This window comes from Galeopterus variegatus, unplaced genomic scaffold (genome assembly GCF_000696425.1).
Source record: "Galeopterus variegatus unplaced genomic scaffold, G_variegatus-3.0.2 Scaffold437, whole genome shotgun sequence".
In the NCBI taxonomy this organism is placed as follows: domain Eukaryota; kingdom Metazoa; phylum Chordata; class Mammalia; order Dermoptera; family Cynocephalidae; genus Galeopterus; species Galeopterus variegatus.
Window position 1 is genome coordinate 548,113 of NW_007726548.1, and position 14,258 is coordinate 562,370.

The window sequence follows — 14,258 nt, forward strand, 5'->3', positions numbered from 1 at the left end:
TCTGAACCCATGGCCTTGGTGTTATCAGCACCACACTCTCCCAAGTGAGCCATGAGCCAGCTCTATGTTGAACTTTTTATTATTTTTTTTATTTTTATTTTTTATTTTTTGTCTTTTTGTCTTTTTTTTCCGTGTCCAGCAACGGATCGCAACCCTCAGTGTTGCCGGCCCCCATATGTTAGACTTTTTAATCTTTTCATTTTAACCCTTGACTTGGCGTTGTTAGCAACATGCTCTCCCAAGTGAGCTAACCGGCCATCCCTATATGGGGATCTGAACCCATGGCCTTGGTGTTATCAGCACCACACTCTCCCAAGTGAGCCACGAGCCAGCTCTATGTTGAACTTTTTAAATTCATAGCACATTATTGATATTAATGCTAATACCATCAAGTAACATCTATTTCTTGGATACTCTGAAAACTACTTTACGAACATTTTAATTTAGTCCTCTGCTAATCCAGTGATGAAGGCCCTTTTGTCCCATTTTATAGATCAGAGGATTGAGGCTTAGGAAGGTTAAATAACATAACTAAGGTTATAACTAAGGTTATAAATGCTGGTGAATGTAGAGCCAGAACTTTAGCCAGGACAGAACAGAAGCTGTGGGCCACACTTGGAAATCCTATACTTTCAGAGTTTAGAGATCACTTAATAGATGCCCAGAGGGAAGTCCAAAGTCCGTTAGTAGGTGTTCGTGATAGGATTAGCTCAGAGACCTCTGTACTCGCCCCACTGCCTTCCTTTTGGCCTGGCTCTGTGAAGACTGATTCCAGTCAATGGTAGTTTGCAAGAAGAGAAGGTACCTTAGTAGAGACTATTCAGTTTGTGCTTGTCTCTAGCCTCCGTCCTTGCTACCCCCATGGGACCTGTTTCCTGCCAATTCAGAGGAAAAGGGCCAGGAGCTCAAGTCATGAAAAGGGTGGGAGAGTCTCTCATGGCCCATTAATACACTTTATCCTCTTACCTGGTTGGAGGGAACATGGGTGAGGCCAGTGAGACCAGGGGAATGGGAGGCTGGGGCCCTGTGTTCCTGGGCTTCCTTCATCTCTTGGGATTCTCCACTTGGGAATGTGTCCAAGCCTCCAAATTCAACCCTCTCAAATGATGGGGTTCATGTCCAGAGCCAGTCAGGCCACCTTAGGCCACAACAACAGTGTTTTTTCAAATGTGATTGTATTCTTCCCACCCTGCCTTCATCTTCCTGCATCCTCTCTCCTCTCTTAGGGCTGCTCTAGTCCTCTGTTTCTTTCTCCTACTCCCTTCCCACCTCTTTGACCCTACTTTTTCCACTCAAAATGTGTGTTTCCACATGAGAGGAAAACCTGTCAAATCAATACATGTGCTTCACAAATAAATAACAAAATTAGCCAAACAAAGCTGGTCTTTTGTCTCTGTTAAAAGATTGCCTCCCTTCTCTGCACGCTTGTCTCAGCTATCTGGAAGCCTTGGTTTGCAGGCCTCAGGGGCAGTCCTTTCAGGACCCTCTCCTTTCTAACCCAGAGCCAGGAACAGATGTTAGATCACTTCACCTCACAGGCAGGAAGTCCAGCTGGTGTAGAGACAGCGAGCACTGACTACTCTTTCCTGTTTTGTCAGAGCATGAGGTTTGCAAGGCCTCAGGGGCAGTCCTTTCAGGACCCTCTCCTTTCTAACCCAGAGCCAGGAACAGATGTTAGATCACTTCACCTCACAGGCAAGAAGTCCAGCTGGTGTAGAGACAGCGAGCACTGACTACTCTTTCCTGTTTTGTCAGAGCATGAAGGGACGCCCGCCCCCAACACCCCTTTTTGGAGATGATGATGATGACGGTGACATTGACTGGCTGGGATGAAGACCCAGGAGACTGGTGCACAGGCTTCTCCACCAACCCTTCCCCAAGCATGATTTTGCACAGCCAGCCCTGGGTCTAGGTGAGCCACAGGGCGAGGTCAAGGTGAGCATCCTGAGGACAGTAGTTCAGGTGTCTGAGTTAGCCACTTTCTGAGGCCCCCACCTGACCTGGTGAAGAGGAGTGTGAGCCTGTCTTCAGAAAAGCTGGTGTTTTCAGCAGCCAGTTGAAGGAAGGGCTAGTAGGTTCCCCTGCAGCCAGTGACTTATAGGAGTCCTATCCTCTTTCAAGCTTTTTATTCTCTTCATTAACTCTCAGACTGACTTGGGAGTACTTCTCCAACTGCTTCCTAGGGCTCAACGGTGCCCCAGCGACAAGACCTGTTCCCTGGGCTGGGGTATCCCTCATAGAACCAAGGGTAGATTATACCATCTAAATCCTGGTGCGGTTAACAGCCTTGCCTGCAGTCTTGGGACGTGTCTTTTCTCTGCCTTAAATCTGATACAAGAGGTCAATGAATATATGAAACTAACAAAACTAAAATAAATGTCTGCAATGAAACTTGACTTGAGTCCTTGGAGAGAAACTGAGTTTGGATTGAAGGGCTAACAGTAGGAGTTGTGACAGGTCTGGGTCAGATAATGTGCAGAAACGTATTGTGATACGTCCCTTTGGTGCCTAACCCTAGAACTTTCAGGCTTTCAGAGAGAGTCACTACTCTGCTGTCTCAGCTCATCTCAGTCGTGTAAGGCTCAGGGCATTGTGGTTATCTGAGGACCAGTCCTGTCGTCCACTTGCTCCTGCAGGCTTGGTCCTACAGCCTAGAACGCCAATCAGAGAAGGCGGGAGGGTCTCTACATGCCACTGTCCATGGCACCTGAGGGATTCTTCACTTTGAAAGCAGCTTCCATTCCTTCTGAACTTGGGGCCAGGAATCATGCAAAGAAGAGCAGTGAAATTTTTGTGGTCATTTTACTTATTCTAGGATCTTCCAAAGACCATGCAACCAGTCATCAAAAAGTAGAATCATTAATTTAAAATATCCCTTGATTTTAAGTTTTTATAAGATAGGAACACAAATTCCACTCATCTGGCCAGACATTATCCTTGCAGGCTTTATGCTTGTCTCCCACATGCGGGCCCAGGAGAACGACCATTTATTGAACTTTGTTGTTTAACACGTAGGCACTGCTGTCTGACTCTTTACGCAGACTGTGTTATTGCCAACAACCCTTATAGAAAAAAATGTTATCCCCATTTTATAGAGGAGAAAACTGAGACTTAAAGAGTTGAAGTAACTTGTCCAAAGTTACATGGCTAGTAGGTGCAGAAGCAAGAATTCACACCCTGGCCATCTGATTTCAGAGCCTGGGCCCTTGGCCAGCATGTTAGTGTTCCCTGCCTGACCATCACTGGGTTGGGACAAGGAGGCGGTGATGCTTTTAGAAGTACAGGCTCCCAGTTCCCACCCCAAATCTCCTGAAACAGAATTTTATGGTAAAATAAAAAGAGTGCAGGATTTTCAGTATTCACGATTTACATTTACATCCCTGCTTCACTGGTCGCTGGGTGGCCTTTGCCAACTTACTTTCCCTCTCCACCTCTACCTGCTCATCTGAGTTGATGCAGAAATAGACTAGGGGCCAGGCTGCCTGGCTCTGCCACTTATTAGCTGGGTGAATTTATTTAATTTCTGTGTGCCTCAGCTTTCTCATCTCTAAGATGAGGACAGAAATAATTTCTACCTTGTGAGGATTAAATAAGTTAATATTTGTAAAGTGCTTAGAACACTGCCTGGTACATAATAAGCACTATATATGTATTTGTTACATTAAAAAACCATCTAAGTAGGGAAAATACCATCCTTTGTGACTTGGCTCTGAAGAATGTTGAAATGAGAGCAATGGATTAACTAAGTTTAAGTATATAATCAATCTCTACAGCATAGATTTTAAAAAATTTTAAGCCCTCTATACTATAAAAGCCACAAATATATTACCACAATTAAAGAGACGGTATCAAATTGAAGAGGTTACTAATCACCCATGGAGGTGCCCCAGGGGAGCGAGCCATAGCTGGTCAGGACTTAGAGATGGATTGATGAAGCTCCCTCAGCAGGACTACACTGGATGTCAGAAATCTTATACCTTTTGAGACACTGGACAGCTTTCCCAGTCCCTGCACACATGGGGAGAATGCACTGATCAATCTCAAAGGTGTCACGTACTTTACTTTCAGTTACTTCTTATAAATTAAAAAGTGGTTGTGATATTTTTGTTTCTGCCCCTAGGAAGAGAAGGTACTAATAATCGTGCCAACACAGGTTTTTATAGTCCATGTTATAGTGATTTTTCTTATAATGGGCACAGTATTTCAGGGCTGGGTTTCCCTGAGCACAGAGTTGTCTTCATAGCAGGGGGACAGACATGCTCCTCAAAGATCCTCATAGAGAGCTGCCAGTTAGTTCCATTTACCCCACTCAGTCCTGCAGTTGTTCTAGGGGATCGTGTGCTCGCTGTTAGAATGAGGAGAAACAGATCAGTCACAGACTGTTTAAAAATATATATTTATTAAAGCGTATTTGTTTTTAATTCCCAAAGCTTAAGACCATCTTTTCACCTAGCCCATGAGGTACTTGAGCATAGATATCTCAGTATACAGCAGTGGTTTTCTCTCCCTGGATCTTTGTTTCCTTTTTTCATAAAGTGAAGAGGCTCAACTATTTGGAGAGTCCCATCTAACTCTAAAACTGTTCATGGCTTTGGTTTGACTGCTTATTGCATGACAAGCGTGGCTTACCCAGTATTTTAAGTGAATGAATCAGTTTCTCCACTAGATCATTAGGAGTGAGCAGTAATAAATAGAGAATACTAAGTATTGAATAGTATTAAGTGCAGTTTTCTGTTCTACAAAAAAGGAGGATCAGGATAAGAGGAGACATTAAGGCCATGAAGAGCTTCCCAGACACCCAAAGCTATTAGATGATCTTCCTCCTGCAGGCAATGCCATCTGATGGGAGGAGCTCAGTCTATCCAGACAAGCCAGAAGGTTTGATAACAATCCTTCCCCTCTGCCTTTACTCAGGTGTCACTTATTCTCCCCACAAGAAAGGCAAACAGGTCTCAGCAGATGTTGCCATCCCTCATGAATAAAATGAAATCATTTCATTTAAAATTTTGTTTTGTATGAATATGCAAAATTGCCAACCAGGAGTTCAGTGGGAAAAATGAAAAATCTTTGTCAACATGATCCGTAGTAGAGACTATCTTCATGTGTTCCAAAGGCAGAAAGGTGAGAAAAGGGAGCTAGTTTGGTTTCTGTCTCCCAAAGGCAGAAGAGGTCAGGAAGTCAAATGGAAGATGCTCTTGTAGATAAGGCACAAAGCAGGAGAGCAGAGGGTATCAGGTTCCATGCTCTTCATCACTCAGAACCCATCTCCCTGTCTTGAAGATCTTTGGAAATTATTAAGTTTTGACTCACAGAGATGTACTGTCATGGGCTCAGCAACCCCACCCACAGGTTCTGTTCTCTCCATTCTCCCTTTGGTCACAGCAGCCTTCTTAAGGCACAAGACTCGGCCTGGGCCCTGTGCAGGCTGGCTGAGGAGGAAGGTGGCTGCAATGGCCTCTGAACTCCAGGGAACAAGTGCTGGCTTCAGCTCAAAGTTTCCAGGGTCTGGGAACTAGGTGAGGAACAGCCATAAGAAAACGCAGCTGCACTCAGTATCTGGAAGAAGAGGTCCCAGTTCCCTCAAGCATCAGTGCCTGCACATCCCTCCTCAGCTAAACTGTGCTGAGAAATGGGTAGACTAGGTAGTAGCCCACAGCAGAGCCCAGGACCACACCGAGGAAGATCCACGTGTTGTAGGACATTACAGCCAGCATCATGAAGTAGCCGATGACCACCTGAGCTACGTGGATTAACGACTGGCCAAGGTGACACAAAACCCACCTAGATAAAAAGGAGAACCAAGTTAATGCTGGTAATGAGCTGGAAACTGGGAGTTGATGTCAGGGAGTAGAAAGGGCTATTGAGTTAGAGGACTGGCTTATAATTTGTATTCTCAACACAGGAGAGATTTCTTTTTAGAGAGACATATCTCTACCACATTTAACTCTGAGCTTCTTAGAATCCTAGGCAGAAGGGAAAATGATGAGATATGAATCTTGTCTGATAAGGGATATGAGGAAATCATCAGGTAGGCAGACTTTTCCCCCGAATCTACTGCGGGAGGTGGTTTGACAATGAAAAGAGCATGCACTTTGGTGACAAATCAGTTCCCAGCTCTGCCACTTACTAAATGTGGCCTAGCACAAATGTCTTAACCTCTCTAAACTTAAATTTCCTCATTAGTAAAATGGGAATAAGAACACCTTGCAGGGTGCTTGTGAAGACGTGAGACACCCATGTAGGGTAGCTGGTGATGGAGCAGGCAGGCTCACTAAGCACAGGTGAGGCTGGAGCTGGAGAGAGGGCAGAATAGGGACCCTAAATGGTTGCCCAATCACAGTGGGAAGGGAAGGGAGGAAAGGAGAGAAGAGGGTGCCTCCCTCCCCCGCCAATGGGATATATTGCTGACAGCAATTTTTATCACTTGCTTTTGGACAGCTGCAGATCCCCTCCTGGGTTTGGAAGCCTAGTGACCTAGGGGAGGGCTGAGTGGCCACAGCTCTTGCTAGATAAAGGCCTACACCAGAGTTCTGAAGATCACAGTTCCCTAATGAAATCCTTCTGAGCCTCCCAAGTGGCTGTTCATAGAGAGAACTTTGGCCTGGGCATCAAGAGACCTGAGCTCTCATTCATTGTTCTAACTGTAACCACTTTGGCAAGTCCTTGTCCTCCCTGGGCCCCAATTTCCTTTCTGTGAAGTGGGGTGATGCTCTCTGGGCTCAGGGTGAATGTGAGTACTCTGCCCATTCCCCACACTGAGTGCCTCTACCTGAGGCGGGTTCTGCTGACTGGGGGTGAATCTGTGCCTGCAGAATCCAGGTCTGTCTCAGCGATGTTCTGCTGGCTGGCGGAGGTGGGCAGGCTCACCAGAGCCTGGTGGACCAGCTTGACTTTGCCAACCTTGATGCCTTCATACAGTACAGCCAGGAGCAGGACCACCAACACCGAAAGGGCCATGCCTGTCAAAAGAGGCTGCGTTGCAGAGGACTGACCTGGCAAGCACTGCTTCCCTTCTAGCCGCTCCCGGAGATGTGGCCAAGGTGGCAGAAGAGCACCTTCACCCACTCCCTCCAAAGCCACTGCATTGACCTCTCTTGCATCTTCTTCCCCACCCTCACTGAGCTCAGAACTTCTTCACTGTCCCTTCTCCCTCTCCAGACCTTTCTTGGTAGGATTGGCCTACTGGAGTGTAGTTTGGACATCAGGAAGAGAAGAAACCTAGAAAAACCAGGGACTGAAGCTGAAGAAGCGATATACCATCGCCCAGCCACTCCCCCAGCAAGTGGCACAGATCTCTGTCATGACCTCCTGTTAAGAGAAGAGTACCTACAGCAAGGTCCTGTTTACATATATACAGAAAGGGTCTGGAAGGAAGGGTATACAGTAAAGGAGGAATAGTTAGCTCAGCAAAGTATACAGGTGGTTTTCATTTTCTTCTTGCCTAATTAAAGTTTCTCCTATGAGTACGTATTACTTTTATAAGAGCGGGAGGAAAAACAGTTATTTTCCAGAAAACATTAAGTGCTTACTGAGCTGCTGTGTAAAATCAACTGCCAGTTGCTACTTCTATTTCACATGTGGAGGGATAATAAATGGTGCAGCTAAATATTTCTCTGGGCTCTGTGACCTAGTAAGAAATAAACATTTGGTCTCTGCCCTGTGTTTCCTGGTACAGAGCTCCTAAAACCTTTGGAAACACCGAAAGTGGTAAATCTTTTTGTATTCTAATAAGATAACTGGTTTCTGGGGGTTCCAGGATAGCCTCAGGATGGGGGCAAATGGTGCAGCTAAATATTTCTCTGGGCTCTGTGACCTAGTAAGAAATAAACATTTGGTCTATGCCCTGTGTTTCCTGGTACAGAGCTCCTAAAACCTTTGGAAACTCCGAAAGTGGTAAATCTTTTTGTATTCTAATAAGATAACTGGTTTCTGGGGGTTCCAGGATAGCCTCAGGATGGGGGGTAGTTGCTGGGGGAACCAACCATGTGATTAGAGGGTTGGAACTTTCTGCCTACCCAGAGCAACCCTGTTACTAAATGTATATATAAGCCTTTATTTGTCCAAATGACAGCATCCTCTCCATGTGTACTCTTCTGTGTCTGTCTTTATCATCCAATTGTACCTTGAATATGGGTTCCATTTAGTTCACACAGACCTACCTTATTTTTCCCAGTGGCCTCATAGCATCTTTGAGATCATATTTTCCAAAGACAACCACCAATATATTCCACCCCACATGCTGTTCCTACAGTGTCAACATTCCTGCCATCAAGTGGTAAGATCCATGTTCCCTCCCCTTTAACCTGGGAAGCCCTTTGTGACCACCTCAGCCAGTACAGGTAGAAGTAATGCTATGTGACTTCCAAGGCTGGGTCTTAAAAATCTCATGTACTTCTACCTTGTTCTCTTGGGACCTAGCCACTCTGCCACAAGGCAGCCCAGGCCATAGGAGATGCCACATGTAGATGTCTGGCCAACAACCCCGCTGAGGTCCTAGCTAACAACCAGCATGAAAGTGAGGAACTCTTCAGATGACTCTAGTTCCAGCAATTGTCTGACTATACCTGCATGAGAGATCTTGAGTGAGGACCACACTGAGCCCAGTCAACTCACAGAACCTTGAAAGAGAATAATAACATGACTGTCGTTTAAAGCCACTGTGTTTATTCAGCAGTAGGTAGCTGGAATGGTAACTCATTGTAGGGATGGCCATAATTCATTTGATCCGCATGTGCAGTGATGTCCATTTGGGCTGTTTCCAGTCTGTTTGGGAGGGGAAGGGGGGGGGCACAGCTGGCTGGTACAGGGATTAAACCCTGAACCTTGGTGTTAGAATCTATTTTTAAGATGTAGTTATTTAAGTTGAAAAGTAACTCCATCATGAATTAGTGGCAAACTCTGCCTTTTCAAGTCAAAGGAATACTCTTCCCTTTCAAATTGGTGTCTCATCTGAGATCCAAGGCTGCAGCAGCTGCTGTGAGCTTCTGAACTGATGCTGACAGTGACTCCTGGATGAGGGAGGTGCTGGGGGCAACAGGAGGCCTTGGTCTAGTTCTGGCTCCAATGATTACTCACTGTGTGACCCTGCACGAGTCTTTTCTCCTCTATGGGTTTCAGTTCCTTCCCCTATAATACAGGGAAAAGCTGCCTACCAGGCCTCTTTCTCAGTGCCTTTGTGAGGATCAGTGAGATAATGAAGCCCTTTGCAATCTGAAGGGTAGTGGTTGCAAATGGAATTATAAATCCAAAGTTCTGCACAATGTTTATACCAGAAGAGTCGCTCACTTAAATGCCCACAGAGAATAAAGAGAACCCAGGTTCTCCACTGCCTGGCACTATAAGGCTTCTCAAGTTATAAGTCTGGGCTTCCCAATTCTTACCTGCAGAACTGTGGACACTCCAGAAATCAAACAGAAGCACCACTTTATCTGAGAAGATGAAATGCATCTGAAAGAGAAGGCAACTGCATCACAGGGGGCTTAGGGAAGTGGAAATCATGGTCCCTAATGTTCTCCAGCAGTCTCCTCTGGAAGCTTGGGAAAATAGGGTCACTGGACTGAAGTGCTGGAAGGGCCATTAGAGGTCATCAGGGCCTACTGAGGCCAGACTGAGCAGGGACTTACCCAAGCAGGTCAGTAGCAGAACGGCAATTAAGATGGCCTAGCTCTATGTGGAAGTGAAGGTGGGGGAGTGTCCATCCTTGTGGGTCAATCAGGCTCAGGATGTCACAGTGCCCTCAGGCTATGCAGGGATGTCCCACTGTCCCTACTTACCCCTGATGCCTAGCCATTCTGCTCCAGTTCCAGAAAGGCTTCCCTGAGGGGAGCTGTAGCTCAGGATGTCACAGTGCCCTCAGGCTATGCAGGGATGTCCCACTGTCCCTACTTACCCCTGGGGCCTAGCCATTCTGCTCCAGTTCCAGAAAGGCTTCCCTGAGGGGAGCTGTACGATGGAAGCATAAGAGTCCTTTGTCCTGGTAAATCAGGCAGATCCAGCAGTGTTTATCAAGAAAGGGGCCCAGGGGCAGTATTCCACATCTGTTCACTCATTCACTAAACATTTGCTGAGCCAGTTCTGTGCCCAGCACTAAGGAGAGAGGTTAATGTCTCTGCCCTTGATGAGTTCACAGCCCTACAGGAAAGACAAGGAAAAAGCAATGGCCATGTAGTGCCTGTCTGAATGCCCTTTTCAGAGAGTGCCAGCTTCACCCTTGTATTCAGGATGGCATCAATAGCTTTTTATACATTATCTCATTTCAATGTCACAACAGTCCTCTGTGTGACAGGGACAATTAGGCCCATTTTCCAGGAAGGAAAACTAGGGAAACTAGGTCACAAAGCTAGTAAGTTGGCAGAGCTGGGATTCAACGATGAATCAAGCTGAATGCCAAAGCCCTTTGCATTCCAGGACACTGTGCTGCCTCGCAATCTCCAAGAAAGGAGGATAAGCCACTGCAGGGATCAAACTTCCTGACGATGTTATCAGCACCATACTCTAACCAACTGACCTAACTGGCCAGCCCGAGATTGTGATTTGAAATGTCCACACCAAGCTTAATGACTGTGTTTGGCAAGACTAAGGCCCAGTGGATCAATCAGTTAGTTCACCCTCTCAGGGAAGGGAAGGTCCCATCTAGTCGCCAGGTAAGCCCTCCTTGGCCCACAGAAGCAGCTTTACAAACACTGTCTGTGCTCACTCAGCTACGGAGATCCTGGCTGAGTTGGGATCAGCTTGTGGAAGCCTTTGCCTTCTAAGACAATAGCCAAATATTAGAGTCCTTGAATGTCAGCACTAGAGGTGTCCTCAGAGAGTTTTTAGTCCCCCTGGCTTTAAAGTTTTTATTGCCAGGGAACACTGGCAAACAAAATCTTGCTTGTAATTCCATTATGTAGAACACAGGGCTCTGGGTGAAGAGGAGAGAGAGGTACGAGCTCTGCTGAAACGGAGTTCGCTGATCTGGTCCACTCTATTCCTTCTCCACCCCCTCTCATTTCCAGCTGGGGAAAATAGTCCCAAGAGGGAAAGGGATTTCCAAGATATCATAAGAAGTCTAGTTGCTCTCAATTTGTGTTCAAGGGGCGAGGACCTGGAGAGAGACTATGGGTTCTCATGAAGGTTGTGGGCGCCATCAGTTCTCAGAGGGAGTTCAGGGTGAGGTAAACGTCAGTGGGTGGGGTGGAGGGATAGGCAGTTTGATTAGGTGCCAGTGTGTCAGGAAGCTGTGCTGTGTGAGTGCTCCATGGCCTCCCGAAAACCAGAGCCACAAACTTCTCTTTGCAGATGACAGCCCTAAACCACAGGCCATATAAGTTTTAGCCTTCTCCACCCCTCCCCCTGTCGAAATTTAGGATCAAAGAACATAGTAAAGAATAGTAGGTTGAGTCTAGGATTTGGAACAAAACAGATGTGTTAATCAGGGACTCTCTCAGTCCTCAGTTTCCTCCTAAAGAAGCTTAGAGAAAACACTCCAAAGTCATTCACACAAGGTGACATACAGTAAGGGCTCAATAACCCAAGTTGCCTTCTTTCCTGTACGTGTCAAAGCTGGGGGCAGTGTTCCTCAAAAGTGTATGGAAGAACCATAGGATGTTAAGAGGTACATTGAAAAATGGATTCTGTAGTCAAGTAAGTTTGGGAGAAACTAGAATTGGGCAAAATAGAGCTTAACAGCTCTTTTTGCTGCCAGAAGGCTGAACCTGGAACCCTCTTTCCCCTTTTCTTCTGAGCATCCTGTGGGAGAATATCTCATAGAATGCACTTTGGGAAGTGCTCATCTACAGCCACCCTCTTTTCTCATACTTGGGGGAAAATAACACCTATTGAGTATTCTGTGCCAGGCACTACTCTGAAACTGTTATGTGTCTTAACTCACTTATAAGAGGAAATTACCCTTCTTAACTCCATTTTATAGATGAGAATACTAAGGCACAGAGAGTTTAAGTAACTTGCCAAGTTGCATAGCTAGGATTTTGCCTAGGCAGGCTGGCTCCAGATTCTTTGCTCCTAACTGCTCTCAACACAACCTTTCAGAGTGACACAGGAAGCCCAAGAGGCAGTTGTGACATGCCCAAGGTCACACCTTGCCTAGGCAGGCTGGCTCCAGATTCTTTGCTCCTAACTGCTCTCAACACAACCTTTCAGAATGACACAGGAAGCCCAAGAGGCAGTTGTGACATGCCCAAGGTCACACCGTGAGTAGATGGTAGCATCAGGACTAGAACCTGGGTCTTCTTACTAGGCCCTTATTTGACACAGGAGGAAAACAGATGCTAAGATGTGGAGATGAGCCTGCTGTAGTTTGCAGTTCTAGCAGAAATGAAGGCTGGGCTGTCTTTTGGTTGTTAGTTTTAACATTTCAGAAAGAAGGTGTGAAAACAGCAGAAGAGGCAAATATGGCCACTTTGGGAGAAAAGAAGGGAAGAAATTTGCAAGGGGAAGGAAAAGATGAGAAAAAGTCTCTGTGCAACTAGGACAGCTATGCTCAGTCCATCCTAAGGATGTTCAACCAGTAGTTGGCCAGTATTTCCTGAAAGACAAAGAGCTTATACTAAATAATCAAAGGAAAGAAACAAAGATCAGTCAGGGGATTGGAAAGTAAGGCCAGAGCCCAGGTGGCAATAGCTGGAAAACAGGATGGAAAGGCAAAGAGGAAGGGGTGGAGGTAGGGACAGGAGTGGAACACAGGTGTGGATAAGCAATACTGTCATACCTGGATCTGCAGAGACAGAGTAAATTCCAGGTGAATCACTGGGTGTGGCGGAGCGTGCCCTGGCCTGGGAGACCGTGGGCCAGCAATGAGCCTCACACTGGCAAGGGGCTTCAGCAGCGTCACCTTAGAATCTCCAGGGCCTTATTAAAAATGCAGATTCCTGGGCCTCCTCAGACCCCTAAATCAGAATCCAGGGACAGAGTTGCAGGAGGCAAGGGAGGCATAAGATTTTATCCAGCCCCTTTCTGGGGATTCTGATGTTTGTTACAGCTTGAACAGAGGTAGCAAAACCTAGTGGTTAAGGACACAGCTTCTAAAGCTGCACTGCTTGGTTCTGCCTCCCAGCTCTGCTAGGAACCAGCTGCATGACCTTCAGTTACTGACACACAGTAAGCTCCCTCTGGACCTCAGTCTCCTCATCTGTAAAATGAGAATAGGACTCTGGGAACCCTTTCCCGTGGTTTAGCCTCACTCACAGGCCCCTGTTAACATGGTACAGACAGGCTCCTCGCTTGAGCTCCACTCCTACTCTGAAACCCCACAAAAGAAAAAAAAGGAATGTGCCTGTTTCTGGGTTGGGTGGGGGACCTCATCCGTGCATCTCCTTAATCCCCGAGTTCAGACTTGGACACTGCAGCTTTAAGTTTGGTAGAGACCTGGAAATAGACCTGTTGTTCTATTCCATGTGCTTACCAAACATGCCTTTCAGTGCTGAAAGGGTTCTGATTCATGTCACCAACCCCTGCCTGTCCCTACTCAGGGACTGAGCTCACTGGAGACCCTGGATCTCAGTACAGAGAAAGAATGTAGAACCATCTGATTGAACAGAACAGCCATTCAGCTACTGTATCTTCAGAGGGCCTGCATGTGCTCACCTTCCATCCTTCATCTGTGTCATTTCCTGTGACATCTCTACAGGTGCCTACTATTATGAACCCCATTAAATCAACAAGAAAGGCAAAGAAAGGCCCACTTATCTGCCCAAGCAGATAAGGTTCCCAGTGATCAGGTACCCAGAGCCAGAGATCTTTCTGGAAAGCCTGTTTTGATTCTCAAACCTCAGCATGCACAACAAGCACTCTGGATGTTTCTGGGAAACATGTCTGTGGGGCCACACTCTGAGAAATCATCTGAACTGTGATGCTCTCTTGCCACTTGGTAGGGACTGGTCAAGTAAAGTGTGTTATAGCCACAAAATGGAAATTTAGGCAGTCATTTAAAAATCATGTTGAACAATTTAAAAATAAAAATAGCTTTTTATACCTCTAATATGAAAGTGGTACTTGTTCAATGTAAAAAGCTCAAATGGTAGCAAAAAAAAGGTGATCATTTTGAGTCCTACTACCCAGAGATATCTCCTGTTAGGAAAAACATTATTTGTTGACATGGCAAAATGTTCACAAAATATTGATATGCAACAGGAACCAGGTACAAATAATCCTCTGAAACTCCATTTACACTGGAACTGCACTCATTCAACTTCAGCAGAAGCCTCCAGCACCATCTCTGCCAGGTTTGGACGGGGGGGGGGGGGGGGGGGGGGGGGGGG

At 46.2% G+C, this 14,258-nt stretch overlaps 2 protein-coding genes across 2 annotated transcripts in view; one reads left to right on the top strand and one right to left on the bottom strand.

Annotated features, from left to right (window-relative positions):
- FKBP15 (FK506 binding protein 15, 133kDa) overlaps window positions 1-2,396 on the top strand; it is a 69,422-nt gene extending 67,026 nt beyond the window's left edge. The window contains exon 28 of the mRNA XM_008568751.1: window positions 1,756-2,396. Within this exon, the coding sequence (XP_008566973.1) occupies window positions 1,756-1,833 (78 nt within the window). The 3' untranslated portion in view covers window positions 1,834-2,396. The remainder of the gene's footprint in view (window positions 1-1,755) is intronic.
- A 2,859-nt stretch (window positions 2,397-5,255) lies between these two features.
- The window catches only part of SLC31A2 (solute carrier family 31 (copper transporter), member 2), an 11,372-nt gene continuing 2,369 nt past the window's right edge, over window positions 5,256-14,258 (bottom strand). The window contains exons 2-4 of the mRNA XM_008568752.1: window positions 9,381-9,447; window positions 6,770-6,959; window positions 5,256-5,781 (exon numbers count right to left, since the gene is read on the bottom strand). Of these exons, the coding sequence (XP_008566974.1) occupies window positions 5,613-5,781; window positions 6,770-6,959; window positions 9,381-9,447 (426 nt within the window). The 3' untranslated portion in view covers window positions 5,256-5,612. The remainder of the gene's footprint in view (window positions 5,782-6,769; window positions 6,960-9,380; window positions 9,448-14,258) is intronic.